This window comes from Aedes albopictus, chromosome 2, assembly GCF_035046485.1.
Source record: "Aedes albopictus strain Foshan chromosome 2, AalbF5, whole genome shotgun sequence".
Taxonomy (NCBI): Eukaryota; Metazoa; Arthropoda; class Insecta; order Diptera; family Culicidae; genus Aedes; species Aedes albopictus.
This window is the reverse complement of record NC_085137.1, coordinates 109,481,424-109,502,153: the sequence shown is the minus strand read 5'-3', so window position 1 is coordinate 109,502,153 and position 20,730 is coordinate 109,481,424. Positions and strand designations below refer to the sequence as shown.

Below are 20,730 nucleotides of genomic sequence, written 5' to 3'. Positions count from 1 at the left end.
AGATTCAACTGCATGCAAACTTCTATCTCGACGGACCGAAACCCTATCTTTCACAAACTCCATGTTCCAAAACCAAGGATTTATTTATATGCTCCAGCTCGCAAATAGAACCAATGACGGAATGTATCGAACAGCTGATTACCGGAAAACCAGCCTATTGCAACGTAGAACGAACGTATGGAAAAAATTTCATCAAAAGAGTGGATGACGCAAACATCGTAGTTAATGCCGCAGACCTCCTCATGTCATCCAACTGTTCAGCTCAAGAACGTAAACTACAAGGCTCGTTCCTCATACAATTTCAACAGTGTACGTTGAAGCTCGACGAAGAGGAATATGCAAACCGCAATTATGATGTGCAGCCCCAGTCGTTCATCCCAACAACAGGCCTAAAGGTAACTCCAGTTAAATTCATAAATCGCCTCCCATTGGAGCTTTTACAGGAGCAGCACTTAGAGCATCGGGACAACATAGCACACCTCAATCTGACAACCGACAACATTCACTGGAAAATCAATCTATTTGGGTGGCTATCCTTCGGAACATTCTCAACGCTGACGATCATCATCATCATTGTTATCAGCATTGGGGTCCTGAAGATCATCACCTGGAAGAAATTTCATGCATCCGCATTTCCACCATCTGCACACGCCAAACAGCAGCCCGAAGGAAGCACAGCATCAGAAGTCAACGCAGAGGTTTCTTCCACGAGGTATCCCAAGTTGATTCCACAACCTTAATTTGAAAGCCGAGGACGACTTTCCAGCAGACGGGGAGCCGTTAGGAAATCCTGCTAGGTGAATCAGCCAATAGGAGCCGTTGGCGCGAACCACGGCGCATGCGCCATGCGGCACGGCAGTCAGGTGATAGGGCGCATGGAATGCGCTAGGTAAGCACGTTTAGTTCATAAAAGCGAACCAGCAGCGTGGTTCGCTCTCTTTCTTGATCCAGAATTCCGTGTAGGTAGTCGTTAAGTAAAGTACGTACAATAAATTGTGTAGAAGTGTAGTTTTTAAAAAGTGATTCGTTACAAAGAAATCCCTAACTCCAAAAATAACTTCTTAAGAAATTTCAGAAGGATCTCCAAAAGGAATCCCCGAAGGAGCTTGTTGAAGGATCGCAAAAGGAAATCTTTGAATAATCTGAGGAGGAACATCCAGAGAATTCCGACAGGTGTTTGTGAACCCCAAAATCACAGAAGAAATTCCTGGAAATATCTTAGAAGCAACTATGAAAGCAATTTCAGAAGGATCTCCAGGATAAATCTTCGAAAAAACTTGTTGAAGGGTTGCTGAAGGAATTCATTGAAGAATTTGAAGAGGATCATCCAGAGGATCCCGAAAGGAATTTGTGAATCTCTGAATCACAGGAGAAAGTTCTGAAATTATACCAGCAGCAACTGTGGAAGGCACAGATTTTTTTTATGTCAGAAGATCCTTCTTGACCAATCTCAGGATAAATATCTTGAGGAATACCAGTAGCAATTCATGAAAACATCCACAAAGAACTTCTGGAGGAGATCCAGAAGGATCCCCAAAGGAAAGTACTGAAAATTCTTCTAAGATTATCCCAGGATTTCTTTCATAAATTCTTCAAGAAGTTTCTTCTGTGATTCCTCCAGAAGATCCATTCAAGATTCCTCAAATATTTCACAAACATTATCCTGTTTCCTAAATTCATAAAACTTAACATGTCGTGGTCAGTTTTAAGCCACTTTTCCGGAAAACCAGGTGGCCGGAAGTCTGTGGAATGTGGCCACTGCGACCAAAAATGGTCACAAATGAGTCTGTATAGTGAATTCATGAAAATGGGTATATCAAGAAGCATTTATCGGCAGAATTTTGCATGTGCGCCATCATCCAAAAAAAAATACCTACTCCACGATACCCCGGAATTTTTCCGGAACCATGCATCCAATGAAATTTTTGTTGCGGATATAGAAAACCATTACCGGTCATATCGGTCCAGAAACAATCAAGATGTGTTTTTCATTTATTTCACGTCCTACACTTCCATGTTAATCATATCTGTGAGTTTTCAGTTTTAAATGTTTAACCATGTTGTGACCGACAAAAACACATTAACCCGTCAACGCCTGAGTTATCTCACAATAGCAATTTTCAAACAAATGTGTTATCGATAATCGGATTTTAATAAACAAAATTTCACAAAAAAAATAGGAAGTCTGTGGTGCGGTTCCAACAAAATCTTCTATGCAGGCCCATGAAATCTGTTAATATTGTCGTTCTTAATCAGCACAACTCTTAAAATACTGTAATATTCTGATTCGTATAAATACAAAAAACGTATAAACGAGTGAAAGAGTTGTTAAATACTCGAAAATAAATTTTGCTCTTATTCCAATTATTTTATTCAATAGAGCTAAGAGAGCCTGGAGGAATCTCTGAAGGAATCCTATGAAATCTCCTAAAACAAACATTAAACAACAGAAATTCTTGGAGAAATCCCGGGAGAAATTATTAAATAAATTCCGGGAGGATTCCTTAAAACAATTATGGATGGATCTCAGGGCATGGTAAAGGCTGGGTATGCTGCGCAATTCAGATCCCATTGTGATCCACTAGCCTCTGCCCAGCAACTCCTATCCCTACCTCCTCGTGGTACCGGCCGGAAACAATGTGCAACCTTAAGGAAGATCGGGTAACCAATACCGGTGGAAACTTTGGTTGTAGGCTGACAGGGAAGGGGGGCCCAGTCAACCAGTGATCGTATATGCAACATCTTATACGATTACTGGTTGTTCGGCAAACCTGAGCGTCTGTTCTCCAGGAGGAGCGGCTCACAACAACGCAACGTCTTATCCCCATGTTAGGGGTGGCTGATCAACGTCCGAGTGCCAGGGAAGGACTCTAAGTTCACTATGGTCCTCCGGAAAGTAGGCGGTTGGTGTTAGGCCCTACGAGCCAACCGTAAAAAAAACCATTGTAACGGAAAATCAGCAACAGAATAATACGAACCGAGACCAACGGCAACGACCCCAGCGAACAAAAAGGACTTGCGATTGGAAACTCGGTACGTGGAACTGCCGATCTCTCAACTTCATTGGAAGCACCCGCATACTCGCCGATCTACTGAAGGACCGCGGGTTCGGCATCGTAGCACTGCAGGAGGTGTGGTGGAAAGGATCCATGGTGCGAACGTTTTGAGGCAATCATACCATCTACCAGAGCTGCGGCAACACACGCGAGCTGGGAACAGCTTTCATCGTCATGGGTGATATGCAGAGGCGCGTGATCGGTTGGTGGCCAATCGACGAAAGAATGTGCAGGTTGAGGATCATGATTCTTCAACTTCAGCATACTAAACGTGCACAGCCCACACTCCGGAAGTTGGCCACCTGTCTGCATCGGCTGATAGTCAGGATCTGGGAAACCGAACAGCTATCGGAGGAGTGGAAGGAAGGGGTAATCTGCTCCTTTCACAAGAAAGGCGACCATTTGGAATGTGAGAACTTCAGGGCGATCACAATTTTGAATGCTGCCTACAAAATGCTATCCCAGATCATCTTCCGTCGTCTGTAACCTAAAACGAATGAGTTCGTGGGAAGTTATCAAGCCGGCTTCATCAACGGCCGGTCGACAATGGACCAGATCTTCACCGTACGGCAAATCTTCCAGAAATGCCGTGAATACCAGGTCTCAACGCATCACCTGTTCATCGACTTCAAAGTGGCAAACGACAGTACGACCGCGCAGGGCTATGGAGAATGATGGACGAAAACGGCTTTCCCGGGTTAATGTTTCGGGTGAACTATCCAGTTCATTCGAATCTCGCCGGAGACTGCGACAAGGTGACGGACTCGCATGCCACTCTTCAACACCGCCTTGGAAGGTGTACTGCTACGAGCCGGGCTCAACAGCCGGGGTACGATTTTCACAAAATCCGGTCAATTTGTTGGCTTTGCGGACGACATGGAAATTATCGCCAGAACATTTGGAACGGTGGCTGAACTGTGCACTTGCCTGAAACGCGAAGCAGCAAAGGTCGGACTATTGGTGAATGCGTCAAAACAAAATACATGCTGGCAAGCGGAACCGAACATGACCGGATCCGTCTAGCTCAGTGGTGCTCATCCTGCAGCCCGCGGGCCGCATGCGGCCCTCCAAGCCTTAAGATGCGGCCCGCGGAGTACTTTAAGACGAATCGAAATTTTTGAACGATTATTTGAAATAACTCGTTAAATTTATTAAGAAATCAAACAAAAAAATGCTGATCAATTTTCACAGTGTTGAACACAAATTAAATGATAAATAAACAAAAAGAACAATTCGTTCTGGTAAGATTCGAAATCGCAACTCCGAAATATTTCGGCATTTCAGCAGTCACGAAGCCAGATTGTAGTTATTTATAAGTGGTACGAATCTAATGAAAGTTTGTTAAAAATGTAATCTTGAATCATTTTAAAAATTAGTTGCAGTTTTGAAGCGCAGTCAATGCAATGCTGAGCAAATATTTCACATTTCGCCTTTCCGAAGAACATAAAAACACAAAGCACGAAGTTTTTGGCAAAATTTTCAACAAATCTCAACTTGGTTGCCAATATTGTTTAATTTCCACTGTTTGTTTAAATTTCTATTATAACTCACACATTTCGAAACAAAACTTACGAATCCAATTTGAATAGTCCAAGCAAAACTCCTGAACGAACTTAAAGAAAAAAAATCTCAGGCGAGATTCATAAAGCGTCTCCTGTGCCCTTTTGGAGAAACTTTTGGATACATTTTTGGAGAAACTCCAGGAAACATTATTGGAGAAAAAAATTGAGCAACTTTAAGCGAAATATATGGAGAAACTCAAATCATCCTGGAGAAAATAAACCTGAAGAAACTCAATGAGAAAGTTGTGGCGATACTGCATGGAAATTATAGGAACATCTCCTAGAAAAATGTTCTAGTGCCACTCTAGCAGAAATTTCTTAAACAAATTTGGAATAAATTCCTCGAGCAATAAGAAGAGAATTTTCAGGAGTAACTACAAACAAGATTCCAGGACCAACTGCATCAAGACACAAAAGACGCTAAGAACGCCTGAGGAAAATTTGAACAATTAATTTGAAGCAATTTATGCAGCAACTTTAGAAGATAATGTTAAAGAAACTTCCCGAAACAATTGTTGAAAATCTAATTTTTGATGAAATTTAATGATGAAGTATTTCATCAACTTTAGAAGAGACTTATGGAAAGAATTTACTAAAACCTTCAAGAAACTCCTGGAAAATTTTCGGAAAAATCGAACGATTAATGGGGAATTCCTGAAGTAACTTCAGGATAGTTCCAAAGGCAAATCTAAGAGGAGTTCTTGGAGGTGTTCCAAAAGAATTCTAGAAAAACTACAAGAAACTTCAAGAAATTTCTCGTAAACCTTCTGGAGCAACTCCACAAGAAATTTCAGGAGAAAATCCAGCAAACCTTTTTGGAGCGATTCAAAAGAAATTCTTGTAAAAGCTGCTTGACAAGTTCTTGAAGTGGCTTCAAGGCAATTCTAGGGGCAACTTCTAATTTTTTTGTTTGAATTTCAATTTGAAGCTCAATCGTTTTTCTCAACCAAACTTATGAATCTAAATTGAACTCCACGAAGGGCAATAGATTATAAACTTTGACCCTTACACAAGTTCTGAACAGTTTAGATTTTTAATAAATATGCTTTCGAATTGTTCTTTTTGTTGTTTTTATGCATCGATGTTTTATGCGGCCCGCAGGCCGATCCCGAATTGCAAATTTGGCCCGCGGTATCCTCCAGCCTGAGCACCACTCTAGCTAGTAATGTGACGATAGACAGCGATAGCTTCGAGGTGGTGGAGGAATTGGTCTACCTCGGATCCTTACTGATGGCTGACACTGACAACAATGCTAGCCGTAAAATACGAAGACGCATCATCAGTGGAAGTCGTGCCTACTATAGGCTCCAGAAGAAACTGCAGTTTAAAAGGATTCATCCACGCACCATGTGCACCATGTACAAGACGCTGATAAGACCGGTGTTTCTCTACGAACACGAGACATAGACCATGCTCGAGAAGGACTTGCAAGCACTTGGAGTTTTGGAGCAACGCGTGTTAAGGACGATCTTCGGCAGTGTGCAGGAGAACGGTGTGTGGCGGAGAAGAATGAACCATGAGCTCGCAGCACTTTACAGCGAACGCAACATCGCGAAGGTGGCCAAAGCCGGAAGGATACGATGGACAGGGCATGTTGCAAGAATGCCGGACAACAACCCTGCAAAGTTGGTATTCGCGACAGATCCGGTTGGCACAAGAAGGCGTGGAGCGCAGACAGCACGATGGGCGGACCAGGTGGAGCGTGACCGAGGATAGAAAGCGGCAGCCACGAACCATGTACTGTGGAGAAATATTGTTGATTCAGTTTTATCTTGTATTTGACGTAATACTAAATAAATGAAAAGAATGAATATTGGAGGGATCATCGAAATGATTTGAAGTAGAAAGTTGAGAGCCTTCCAGGCACAACTCTTAAGTACAGCCTTGTAAGAATCCCAAAATGGCCGCCACAATGACCGACTTTGGCTACTACTCACGATTGCGAAAGCACAAATCTCTTCGTAAACAAAACCAGCGCACCTGAGCTTCTTATTTTAAGCTTATTACAAGTGAACAAGAACAGAATAATGAAATGCGCTGTTGTTTGAAGCTTGCTTCTTGAGATTTGTGCATCTGAAGTTCTGATACATTGTTCGAGCGAGATTTCAAGACGTTTGCCCTTAAAATATTTCTGAATTACTTGGTGTACCGATGAAAGAATTCCTGCAGTAATTTTGAGCCACATTCAAGTGTTTTTGCTAATTTGATTCCTTACTAGCCATTTAATATCAATGTTAGCATTTTTTTTGCAAAAGTTTGTTTCTCGCAATCCATAGGGATATTACTAGACAAAGTTTTCATGGGGAAGCCCAGATACGTATAAAACTGTAAAAACCATGGAATTTCATTTTCGGTAACGAGTAGGCATCCTGATGAAGCTTTTAATTCTCTGAAGTGGTCTAACTGTAAATGAAAAACATTTTATGGTATTGAGAAAATCAAAGCGAGGGTAACATTTTCAGAAGAGGCAACTCCAAAAACTGAAGGGGATTTATAATACTACCAGGAGCAGGGTGGCAGAGATTGTTGGCGATGATGCCGATCTCCATAACAATAAATTTCAACCCATGGCAACGCACTCGCAGTAGGATGAGGTTATGATGGTTCGTTAAACAGTGTTATCCTCCCGGTAGCCACCCGCATTGGAATGCTATTTGCATACTTCACATCACTCGGTTCGAGAAGAGATGCTCTGCCAATAAACAACTGATAAAAGACTGCCGGAGTAGTATCGTTTGTTGCTTGGCTTTATTGCACCATTCCAACCTTTTCCGTGTGTCATTTTCTCGAGAGCCGGATAAGAAAGCGGAACAGTTGTAAAAGTCTTTTCAGTTCCTTAATAGACTCTTACATTGCACTTACTCTGAACTAAATCGTTGTAAATCTAAGCTGTGAGTGAGTTTTCCTTCACTCCGTTTGCAAGCCGAATGCACTTTCAACTGCTGCAGCTGCAGAGGTGTTGGGAAAAGTCACGGGACGCAAAAAGTGAGCTCCTAGACGAGGAAAATCCCTGGAAGCACTACCCAGCATAGGTACTTGGTTGCACGTCGTGTGGCAGTGGTTATCAAGTTTTCTGTTAAATGTATACTGGACGAGTTGAATCGCCTCAAGTCAATTTAAACCCTACGTAGTCTTGTGAGCATAACACATTTCTCGGAAGTTGACGAGGTAGAGCCCACAGTTTGAGAACCGACACTGTAGTGCAAATAGTGGCGTGGCATGGATGGATAATCCTCTCACTGGAGTTCACATATTAAAAACTTTACACACGTCTGCAGTCTAAGTGGTTTGCGATGCAGATGAATAGTGTTGGATGTCGGTTTTTTTATCGCTTTTTCCTCTTGTTGTTGTGGCTGGGTTTTCTGCAACGATGGAAGGCGGCCGGTCGGCAGACAGACACCTTGGAAACTGTTTTGCTACTTAACTAACAAGGGGGTGGCATTTTTCTACTATTTGACGAGAAACTTTGCCAAACAAGGTACACCTAATGGTAATGCCGCGTCGTCTGGGGCCGAAAAAGGATGGTTGCTCAAGAGGCGAAACTATTCTCCGGATGCTGTAGGGGTGAAATCTTTTTGATTTATGAGCCTGTTCCGGGAAACTATTTTCAGCTTTAACTCGAAAATTGCATTAGCGGAAAGAAAGAAAATGTGCTTGTAGTGTGGTGTTGTTTTAGTAAATCGGTAATTCAAACTATGGAGATTTGAATTTACATTTAACACGGGAACAGTCACGTAATGTACTGAGTACACGTACCATGAAAAACTCACGCTTGTGGGGGTGGTCGAAGACGCGACTGTCCGAGGTTGTCAGAAAATAAAGCATAACATAGGTAGTACATCTTCGCTTGTGTTAGCACCCTAATTCTTGAAGGAGCTCTCCATATCCGGCATAGGCTAACCGAGACTGCTAGGTATGTATGGCGCACTCTATGGCGGCAAAGTTGACGCTGTTGAACGCAGCCGATTTTCATACAAAATGGACAAATTTACGATGCTGTAACTATGGTTTTCTTTGATGGATTGAGCTCAATTTTTGACACGGAACTACAAATATGTTGAATTTTACGTGTACGAAGAACAAAATGCTTTTGTTCACAGGCCTGGGCGTGACAAGGCGTTGAAAAATGTGCAGAAGAGTTCGGACAGTGGCACGCGTGTTAATCAAAGGGGTACCGCTGGGGTACCGCTGGTCTACTGGTTTGTTATAAACCTTTGGTTCATTGAGGGTCGTCCAAACTGTTATATAATAAAGTTCTTCAAATCTACAAGAATAACTTTACGTGTTTTCGCCATAAATAATATCATTGCATAATCTGCAGCGATCCGTGAAGCTCTTGAAATCTCAAATATCGTTTGGAGACACAATGGGGATATTCCAGGTCAGCCAAACTACCGTGGAGTTTAGAACTTTAGATAAATACTCATAGCCAATTCTGCTATACTGAGTAACGTTGCATAATCAACAGTGGTGACTAGACCAACCTGAAGTCTACTGCATGCTATTATGAATCTTTGGGACATTGAGGATCGTCCAAACTATCCTAAAGTTTAGCTCTTGACAGTAACAGTAGTAATTCACACAATTATCTTAAACATTACACATCCAACTGTAATGAGTCATTCCAAGATAGTTTTGAGATATTCCAGATCAACCACACTTTTCCGGAGACAATGGTAATAGCTTTTGCCACTTCGTTTAGTAGTGTTCTGTTCATAATCCACTATATTTACCAGAGTAGTTCGAGGAACACTAAGCGTTGTTATATATTTTTGGAATACTATGGGCCATCCTTACTGTTATGAAGCTTAGTTTTATATAAACCACTACTGTAACATGAGGTGGTTTTGTTTTAGATAGTGATGTTACACAACCAAATAGGATCCATGAACCTCTTAATTCTCCAGGGTCTCTTCATGAAATATTTGTGATAATTTAGGTCATCCAATATTCCATTGAGTACACTTGCAATGCTAGCCTGCTACACTAAATAATGAAATTTGTGTTATAAAAAGTTACGTAACCTAGTCGAACCCACCTAGATCCGTAAACTTCTGTAAAACTCAGAGCCATTCCAAAATACTTTCGAGATATTTCAGGATTACTAAACTTCCCTACAACTAGGAACTTCCAGGTAAGGTGAGGATATGACGAAGACACATCTCGAGCACAAATCTGTAGGCAAATGTGGGACGCGGCAGAGGATAAGAACTGCAGCCACGACTCGAGTGTTGTGGTGAAGATTTGTTGATTCTGTTTCGGTAAATAAATGAAATAGATACAATCGTTAGGGTGAGTCGGAATTTATTGTGCCATTTTCAAACTTACGTAACTTTTTCCTACTTCACCGAAATCAACCAAATTTTACACAGTTGCTCCTTAAGTTTATTGTTTACATATGTGTAATTGAGCAGTTATCAGTGAGATTCCGGTCGATATAGAATAAATTTAGTTAACAGTTCTCAAAAAGATGTTGTACAATCCCGGATAAAAAATGACCATTCATTACATGGTAAATATTATTAATATATGACTGCTTTTATTGTTCACAATAAAACACACAGTAGATATATGGTAACTTTTTACAATAGAAATCAATCCGATATAGTTCGTACACGTTCTTCAATAATTTAAATTTACTATTAGTAAAAAAAAATTGTGTTGTTTTTATACATTTGGAAAAGTGCCTGTAAAGTTCTCATGGACTTTTTATTAAAAAAGAGTTTATTTCTCAATTACACTTAAAAACAATTCGACACAAATTAATAACAATACATATTATTGTTGCTTGGATCATGTTATACTACTCTGTATAATCAAATACAAAATCACTTGACATATTTTTTTAGTTTTTGTTTTAAATTTGAGTACAGTAGATATTGGCAAGGGAAGCTGTCTATTAAAACCTGAGGAAGTACTTATGGAACACTTGCTGAAAACAGGTTTATCCAAGTAAGGATGTTACGACAAGAAAAAGATGAACAATGATTTTTCTGTTGTTTTCCAATAAATTAAATGAATCGAGTAAATAGAAACTACCATTGATAACAATACAAAAACAACTAGTTTAATGGGTTTGATTGAACCGATGGTAAAATAAACATGTAATAATGTTTGTTGTTATGTTAACAGGTTTCGCCTTTGAAAAACCATAGAATTCATATTTCTCGGTAACATTTTTCTCCCGCATTTACATATGGCCTTATGTACATATTGTGTACGATTTATGGTATGGATCATATGACCTTAGGTCTGACTTGTGATATTTGGCAGTTAATTGAAAAGATTGATGATAGATCTTATCAACAGCTGCCAAGCAATACATACCAGACATCAGAGTGTTTGATTCTTATCATTCTGGCGGCCTTTAGTGCTCGTTAATGCGGGAAATATAAATTCTATGGGTTTTCGTAAGCGAAAACTGCTTACAAATAACAACAAATATTATTGTATTTTTATTGTAACAACGATTCATTCGACGTCATTCAATTTATTATATTTGTATTGTAAGAACAATGAAAAAACATTAGGATATATTGTTTTCTTTTGAAAAATGCCCTAAAAATGTCTCATAAAAACACAATACATTCTACTGTTTTTCGCGAAAAAATGTATGAAAATTTTCTCAAAATATTTTTGTTACGATACATAGCGACCACCATTTTTTATTGTAAAACTGCCATTTACCATTCGCCGAATGGTATAGAACAATAGGGGTGATGGTGAGTGTGCTGTGCAAATTACAATATATTTAATGGTGAAAATTTTTCGAAAAAATGGTGTTGTAACAATAAAATTATTTGTATTTTTATGATATTTTTTATCAGGGATCACATGCTAAAATCTAAAATTATGGTATCGCGTTTTGGAAAAATTAATGTTTATACATTATCGGATCATCTTAATGTTCGTCAATAGGTTTCAGGAATGGTTGTCAGTGAAACATAAGCTTGGAGTTAAGTAAAAACCAGGCACGATGCGTGTAAACTAACCAGAGAGCTTTAGTCATTTATTTCTACACTGAAAGACGGCTTGCGGTTGAAATTACTATTCTGAGGGTCAATTTAAATACACAACGCTACTAAATTTGTGCAGACTGATTTTCGTTTCATTTCAACAGATTAATCCTTTTAATTTTACCATGGACCCAATTAACAATTAAAAAAAGTTTCTGTTTGCAACCGGATTCGAACCAAGAACCTTGATATCAGCAGGCTCGCACGCTACCACTCGGCTATCGAACCGGTTGATATGGGAGAAATCAAAACACATACAAGATTCGTTTGTTGGTCGATGATCACGTTTTGCCATGGTAAATTTGAAAACATTTTTATGCTGGTCATTACCGCAAGCCGTCTTTCAGTGTAGTGGAACCTGTACATGTCCACATGGAGGACGTCAATCGAAAATGTCGTGAATTTTACTTAAACGCAACCTAAATTTTGCACCGAAACCAAAAAGTTGAAATACATATGCTAAATTATTGTAAAAATTTGGTTTCATTCCATTAACTGTAGACAATTTACGAATCAGTTGAAGGGAGAGTTGCGCAATATCATTCTTATCAGGTTACTACTGATATTGCACAATCGTCATTATCATTCCAGGCCGTTCAATATCAAAACGACAATGACTGATATTCACCCGCACTCTAGATCACAATCATTGCAACTGTTGTAATATTTTAGTGGGTTTCGCCTAAACTCAAACTTTTTTGTGACCAACATGCCAAACTTGTTATTTTGTACCACATATTAAAATTACATCTTGGTAAATCTTCATTTGGATTTTTAAACGAATTTTAAAGATGGCCTATCAGTGATTTCCACACACCATCACAGTAAGTCCAGTTCTGATGGAACAAGGAAAGTGACGGTGACTCAATAAAGCGCACGCTGACTTGAATCGCAGTCGGTCTATCAAAATCAGCGATTTACTTACCATTGACAGTGACATACAGGGGATGGTCAACATGTTTGGGATAGGCAACTTTTTTTTTCTCTGACAAAAAAGTTCAACATGCTATAACTTTTCATAGAGTGCATCAAAAAATCTCAAATTTTGACTGTTTGTCAACCTATTATATGTGCATCATTGGCACAAATTGGGCTCGATTGACTAATGTTTTGCAAAGTTAGAACCGTTCGGGTAAAACAATATTTTTTAGACAACTCATTTTTGAGCTGTCATATCTCGGAAACCAGTTAATCGAATTGAATGAAATTTTGAACGTACACCAACACTATACAAATGCTTCACAAACTATTAAAACATAGATACTTTTTGAACGTTGAAAAAAGTTATCATGGATAGACACTTTTTGGATTTTTCTCGAAAAAATGTATTTTTTTTACGTCAATGTCAATAAATTTTAGTGTTGATATCCAAAGATTTTCCACTTCTGTTCTCAAAATATCTTTAATCAGATATATTAGAGCCAATTAAGCTTAAAGAAAGAACACATTTAGTCATTTTTGTGTGGCATTGTAAATTTGACTAATTTTCTTCTATATGGGTAAAAACCCGGTATAACTTAATTCGCCGTGAAAAAATATTACATTGTATAACGTTGTATTAAGTATCAATGTATTGTTGATAAACGTTAAAAAAATCATTCAATTCGGTTCACTGGTTTCCGAGATATGACAGCTCAAAAATGAGTTGTCTAAAAAATAGTGTTTTACCCGTATGGTTCTAACTTCGAGAAAAACTATTCAATCGAGCCCAAATTTGTACCAATGATGCACATATAACAGGTTGATAAACAGTCAAAATTTGAGATTTTTTGATGCACTCTATGAAAAGTTACAGCATGTTGAATTTTTTGTGGGATAAAAAAAGTTGCCTATCTCAAACATTTTGGCCACCCCCTGTATCTCTATAAAGCTAAAAGACGCTATTCATAAACAACGTAGACTCATTTTTTGTTATCACAGACACTCCCTTCCCCACCGTAGACTTTCGTATACACATTTTTTTTATTTTTTTCTTTAATTTGTATGGACCATTGACTTAGATCAGAACCCTCCCCCCTCCAAATCTACGTAGTTTATGCACAGTCCCAAACAGAAAACAGAAACTTCAATTGCAGTAAATGCTAGATTTTAAACTTCATAATAGTTTGGATGACCCCAGCCGATCTGATGATGTCCGTTGAACATTCAGAAGATTTACCGGACATGATGGATTACAAATCGAAGCTTTGTATAATGCAAGAAATTACCGTCACACCCGTAGACTTTACGATCTAAACTCAAGAACAATTTGGATGACCTAGAATATCTCAACGGATCTGATACTGTCTTTTGAAATTCCAGAAGACTTACTGGACATGGTAGATTACAAATCGAAATGTTGTATAATAAAAGAAGTTACCGTTACACCCGTAGGCTTAAGGATCTAAACTCAAGAACAGTTTGGATGACTTAGGATATCTTGACTGATCTGGTACTGCCTAATGGAGACTTATCGGACGTGATGGACAGGGATGAGACCATTCATTTGCAAAGAGTTACATTGCAGTTACATGTTTGCTGCCTTCTGATGACTTAATTATTGATGCTACGCTAGTACATTGTTCTACAAAGTTTCAGGTAAAACAAAAATGAAGAAATCTTCCATACACTGATTTTTGCTACGATGTTTCTGAAGCGAGTCAACAGCAAGTGAATGTAAGTGATTGCAAATGAATGATCCCATCCCTGGTGATGGAATACAGTTCGTAGCTTTGTATAATGAAAGAAGTTACCGTTGCATCCGTAGACTTCAGTATCTGAATTCAAGAACAGTTTGGATGACCTAGGATATCCCAACCATTATGATACTTTTTTTTAACTTCCAGAAGACTTACTTACACGCGTAGACTTTAGGATCTAAGCTCAAGAACAGTTTGGATGGCCAAGGATATCCCGACTGATCTGATACTGTCTATTGAACTTTCAGAAGACTTACTGGACGTGATAAAATACAAACCGTAGCTTTGTATAATGAAAAAAGTTACCATTATACTCGTAGACTTCAGGGTTTGAACTCAAGAACAGTTTGGATGACCTAGGATATCACAATTATTTTGATATTGTTTTTCGAACTTCCAGAAGACTTACTGGTCATGATAGATTACAAATCGATGCTTTGTATAACGAAAGATGTTACGTTACACCTGTAGACCTTAGGATCTAAACTCAAGAACAATTTCAATGATCTAGGATATCCCGGCTGATCTGATACTGTTTCAGTTTCAGAAGACTTACTGGACATGATAGATTACAAATCGTAGCTTTGTATAATGAAAGAAGTTACCGTTACACTCGTGGATTTTTTTTCTATCATAGACGTTTTAACCATAGGGGTCATTCGCGTCTGAAACACTCGTAGACTTCAGGATCTAAACTCAAGAACAGTTTCGATGACTTAGGATATCCAGAAAAAATATTCTGCACCATATTCTACCCTTTCTATGCTATTGAGCACCAAAACCACAAAAATACGTAGAAAAAAACTCTACAATAACGCTTGGGAAAATTCCGGTTCAAAGGGTTAAAGTAATATCAGGCCAAACATGTCTAAAGGTCCTATCTGCAGAAGCGACGCTCTCTTTGGTTTCCCTCCCTTTCTTTAATATCTCAGCTGTTTATTTGTATTATGATTGTCTCCTTGCATTGAACGATGGTCAAAACAATTGTCATTTGATTTGTACTGCAAAAATAGTTGACAAGTTTACCATTACATTGCGATAATTGAAAGAGAAAGTGAACAAAGAGAGCCTCTCAAATGCAGATAGGACCTATTGAAATGTTTTGCCTGATATTCTCGTGCCTTTGTTGATGACTGAATCGAAAAAAAAATTTCTTGGGCTTTTGACAGTCATGAAAAATGATAAAAAAAAACACAATTTAATACGAAATTCACAATATCCTGTAATTCTGAATATGCTTTGATCCATTCTCAACCCTCCGACACTTCCCTATCCAGCAAAAAAAAAACTTTGATGAATCAATGAGTTAAAAATAGCATCTCTTTACGTATAAAAATCGATCACGCTTTTTCTGCAGCATCTTTCCAACGAGTTCATAAATTTACATCATATACATCATTTCCTCCGTCAGAGGCTTTACGAGTCTCTCCAACTGAATATAAACTTTTTTCTCACCCTCCAACCACCCTCCGATATTCTCCATTCTGTATCCATCTCTACCATTTCCACCCACAGTTGCTGATTCAGCCCGAGACCGTATACGAGAGAGTACAATATCAGTTCGAAGACGATGCCTATGACACAGTTCCTGATTTGATAACCTTTTACGTAGGCTCAGGTGAGACGCATCCGGCCTTTAACGAGGTCACTCGCTTGCTCTGTGCTCTGTCGGTTGCAATAATCGTTCCGTTCATTAACCCCTGCTTCTCCGCATAGGTAAAGCAATTTCAGCCGCCTCGGGAGCACGGATTCAGTTCCCCTGCAACAGGATCTATCCGCTATCGTTTTATGCTTCCAAGTATGGCCAGCACGTGGGTGGCATTCGTGGGCCAAGCCCACTCAACTCACCCTCACCGGTGCCGTCGTCGCCTGGGTTCAGGTAAGTGTGGGAAGCAAATGAGTGCGACAACTAATGTGTGAATTGTTTTACCAAATAGTTGTTTTACTATTCCGCCAGGTATAACCCTTACACCCAGCAAACGAACACATATCGAAGTCCGATGTCTTCGCCGCCACGAACCAAGCGTGAAACGCCCCCTCGTCTACCATCTAAGAAGCAACGTTCGCAATCTCTAACCCCCCTGCAAGGAGCGCAGACCAGCCAACAGCGATACTGCAGCGCTGACGGTGTGATACAATCCAATGGATCTGATCCGAATAGCAAAACGCTAACGAAACCTTCTCGGCTGACTGGATCGACGGAGAAGTGCAACAGCGCAGATGGAGTAATCCACAGTAACGATTCTTCGACCAGATCCTCGGACGAGAAATGCTCTAGCGCCGATGGAGTCGTGAAGACGCAAACCATGACTCGATCAGGTACCTCCCAATCTCTCCCGCGTTCCAATAGCTTACGATCTTCCCATGGGGTGCTGGGCTCGCGAACGTCTAGCATCAATAAAGAACCCAGCGAGCACTCCCTTAGCCCTTGCATAGAACAGAAACAGTTCGCCGAAGACGACGAGGAATCGGAGCAACCTCCTAGTCCTCCACCAAAACCTGGACGAGGTGTCCACAGGAATGACTCCATGAAAGAGGGTGATCCTCACGGCCCGATCCATCGAATGGGATCGTACCACCCGAGCGGATCGGACTCTGGAAATGGTTCGGGAGATTCCGCACAAAGCTCCGCCACTGGTGAAGAGATGGTCGTGCAACATCGGGGAGGAGTGATACTGAAAAACCCACGCTTCATTCCGAGCTCGATGTCGTCAGTCACGCTAAGGTCCTACGTGGATTTCGATCCGTTGGCCGCCGAAGAGGCACTGCTGGCCATGACTGGGCCAACGTTCGAACAGGTTTCGCGCTTCGATCTGGAGAACTTCAACACATTGCTGCTTCCGTTCTGTGATTACAAACCTCTGGACAGTGGTACGCTCAACACGTTCCGGATGATGCTGAGCGAAACGAGCTCCAGGGTTATTGCGACGCATCTGACGCGCGTGGACATTAGCTTAATATTAGGTGAGTCACTGCTTCTATTGGACTGCTGACAAGATACTTTGCTTGAAGGTGGCTGGAAAAATGATATGGCACTATTTGCAAAGTTTTGAATTTCTCTATTTCTGGATCCAAAATGGATAGAACAGTTTCTTCTTAACAGTTATGTTATTATTCTATGTTTCAATAATTTTGCCATTATCTTCCCCCAGAAAAAGACGAAGAGAAAAAAGACCACATCCTCAACTGCACCGGGCTGGAGTTGATTACCCTGGAACAGGGCCGCCAATTCCGATTGGATCTGATCGAACGCACCGAATGCATGAAGCTGCTGGTGGCCGTTACCATTTTGACCTGCCAGGACGACCTAGAACGGGCGGAAACCCTGAACAAGTGGATACAAATCGCCGTTGAAACCAAAACTGCCCTCGGGAATCTATTTGGATTCTGTGCCATCATGCTTGGACTATCGATGCCACAGGTTTGTTCTGGATTCGTTGATCCGGGATGCCAGAGTTTCATTGATCTCTATTTGCAGATTCAAAAGCTGGAAACGACGTGGCACACATTGCGCCAAAAGTACACCGACAGTGCATTTAACTTCGAAGCTAAACTACGACCTACGCTCAACAGCATGAACGACTGCTCGAACCCGCAGGCACCGAACACGACGATACCGCACATACTGCCATACGTACTGGTTAAGGACCGCACAATTACCGATATTCTTGGTACGCTAACACCGATATCTCAATCAAAAAGTTATACTTACAACCTAAAATTTTGTTTCCCATTCTAGTAGACCCGCTACAGCCGGCTCAGAACTGTTCCTCGTTGGTGACGAGCTGTGTCACGCCGTGGGAAACCATTACTCAGGATTTCGGCTTTTCGGTACTGTTTGCTCATCTGGACGCTGCACGAAGTTTCGTGAACAATCTATCGCTCTATCGAAAGAACGCACATGGCATCATGCAAGATACTAGCCGGCTCGACACTCTACTGGAGGATGCGTTCAGGTGAGCTTTGGTGTTCGATCCTTTCTATATCTTGCCTTTCTCTTACACCAAAGTGTACTGAATACCCTTCTTCTTTATGACTCTACGTCCCCACTGGGACTTGGCCTGCCTCGCTTCAACTTAGTGATCTTTGAGCATTTCCACAGTTATTAATTGAAGGGCTTTCTTTGCCTGCCATTGCATGAATTTGTATATTGTGGGCCAAGTAGGTACAATGATACACTATGCCCAGGGAGTCGAGAAATTTTTCCCGACCGGAACGAGAATCGAACCCGCCGTCTCTAGATTGGCGATCCATAGCCTTAACCGCTAGGCTAACTGCATACCCTCCTAAATTTCGTCAAAAAAAAACAAATTTTCGATAAAAGGCTCGGAGGGTCAAGTCACATATACCAATCGGCTCAGTTCGACGAATTGAGGTGATGTCTGATATCTGTATGTGTGTACGTATGTATGTATGGCTGTACGCAAAAAAGTTCACTAACTTTCAAGGCCAATTGTTCGGATTTTAGCACGAATAGAACCAGATTTGCCCGTTGTTTGCTATTGAAAATTATCCGGATTGGCTTAGGCGTTCCGGAGTTATGGCCATTTTAGTGATCCGGACCAGCAACGGCGGAACTGGTCATCTATAAAATTGAACCAAGCTAAGCCCTATCATGCGACACATGAAATTGCACCGATTTTAGTAACCTTTAGCATGGGTGATGAATTTTGTGTGGAAATCAACAGTGGAGACCAGAAATTCCAAGATTCCGACCCAAAATTCAAGATGGTGGATGTGTAATTTAGGCTCTAAAATCATGCAGTGGTTATATTTGTTATGGAGAAGATGTCTGGAGTCGAAAAATGGCAACCAGAATATCCAAGATGGCGGAATAAAATCCAAAAAGGCTACTCTTAATTCAAAATGACGGCTATTTAGTTGAGTTTTGGGCTCTAAAACCCTGCAATATGAGTGAATTTTATATGGAGAAGATATCTGAAGTCCTTAATATCCAAAACGGCGATCCAAAACTCAATTTGGCGGCTGTTCAAAGGATTTGTAGGTTCTAAAACCTTGCAATATGAGTATATTTGGTGTAAGGATGATATCAGGAGTCATAAAATGGCGGGCTAAAACCCAAGATGGCGGTCAAAAATCCAAGATGGCGACTGTTTAATGGAGTTTTGGGTTCTAAAACTATGTAATATGGGTAAACTTGGTACAGGAAAGATATCTGGAGTTCAACGACGACGACCAGAATATTCAAAATGGCGTCGCAAAATTTAATATGGCGGCTTTTTAATGAGGTTTTAGGCTCCAACTAAAATCATGCAGTTTGGAGTCCAAAACTGTCAACAATAATATCCAAGATGGTTGCTCAAAATCGAAAAGGCTACACGAAATTCAAGATGGCGACTGTTTTATAGCAAATAGAGCTTAAAAATCAAAAGCCAGATAAGATATAATTTCTAGTGTCATGAAATGGGTTTTTGTTATTAATGGACTACCCGCTTGACGCGCAGCCACAGTTGATCAGCAGGAGTAAATCCATTTAATTGTGTATGGCGAAAAGCATCTAAACTTGAATTACTTGAAATAGAAAGCTCTTCCTACAAAAATATTTGGAAGGCTTAAGGCGAAACTGGATCCATTTCCTCACTTTTTGGTTTTTGATTTTTTATTAAATAACGAAGTAATTTTTTCAAAATCGGTTTTCGTGCACATGTAGAGTATGGATCAGGGTATCTTCTGATTTTTTTACGCGAGAAAAAATGTTTTTCGTTTTTGCAGAAACCATTTTTGAACGAAATTTCACTAAAAAATGGTTTCTGCTAAAACGAAAAACATTTTCTATAGCGTAAAAAATTCAGAAGATACCCTGATCCATACTCTACATGTGCACGAAAACCGATTTTAAAAATATTGCTTCGTTATTTAATAAAAAATCAAAAACCAAAAAAACGAGGAAATGCTTCCAGTTTCGCCTTAATAGTGTTTGCCATTGTGCACATCCACTACCAAATATTTTTTCGAATTATGTATTCCCCTTCGAGAAATGTGCCTTTAGATGCTATTCGCCATACAATATTTTTGAGATTTACTTTTAGCGGTTTTTCGCGCATAGAAGCTAGCGCCACATTGGTCGATGCGGAGAGTAGGAAAACAGCCGATGCAGGTAATTAGTTATAGCGGTCTAAAATCCAAGATGGCGTCCCAAAATTTAAGATGGCGTCTGTTTAATGGAGTTTTACTCTATCCATAGTAGAATGATGAGCACGAGGATTTTAATTTGTGGCTCTTGTTCCTTTTCCAGTCCGATTGGGGGTATATTATCCATTGCCGTTAGCCGATAGCTATGTTTCCGGGTCCGTTAAAGCATGTGCTCAGAAGAGGGTCAGGTGCCAGCCGCTCTCGGAGGGAAGAGCAACCGAAGAAAAAGTGCCGGGGCTAGGATCGAACCCATGACCATCCACTT

At 40.3% G+C, this 20,730-nt stretch overlaps 1 protein-coding gene across 11 annotated transcripts in view; it reads left to right on the top strand.

Moving 5' to 3' along the window:
• The window catches only part of LOC109420651 (breast cancer anti-estrogen resistance protein 3 homolog), a 161,617-nt gene that overhangs the window by 124,550 nt on the left and 16,337 nt on the right, over window positions 1-20,730 (top strand). For 10 of the 11 annotated variants that reach the window (XM_029852958.2, XM_029852955.2, XM_029852957.2 and 7 more), the window contains 6 exons: window positions 15,828-15,930; window positions 16,029-16,191; window positions 16,270-17,276; window positions 17,465-17,733; window positions 17,791-17,983; window positions 18,052-18,268. In XM_029852958.2, coding sequence (XP_029708818.1) covers window positions 15,828-15,930; window positions 16,029-16,191; window positions 16,270-17,276; window positions 17,465-17,733; window positions 17,791-17,983; window positions 18,052-18,268 — 1,952 coding nt within the window. The remainder of the gene's footprint in view (window positions 1-15,827; window positions 15,931-16,028; window positions 16,192-16,269; window positions 17,277-17,464; window positions 17,734-17,790; window positions 17,984-18,051; window positions 18,269-20,730) is intronic. The other variant, XM_029852953.2, reaches the window with a different exon arrangement.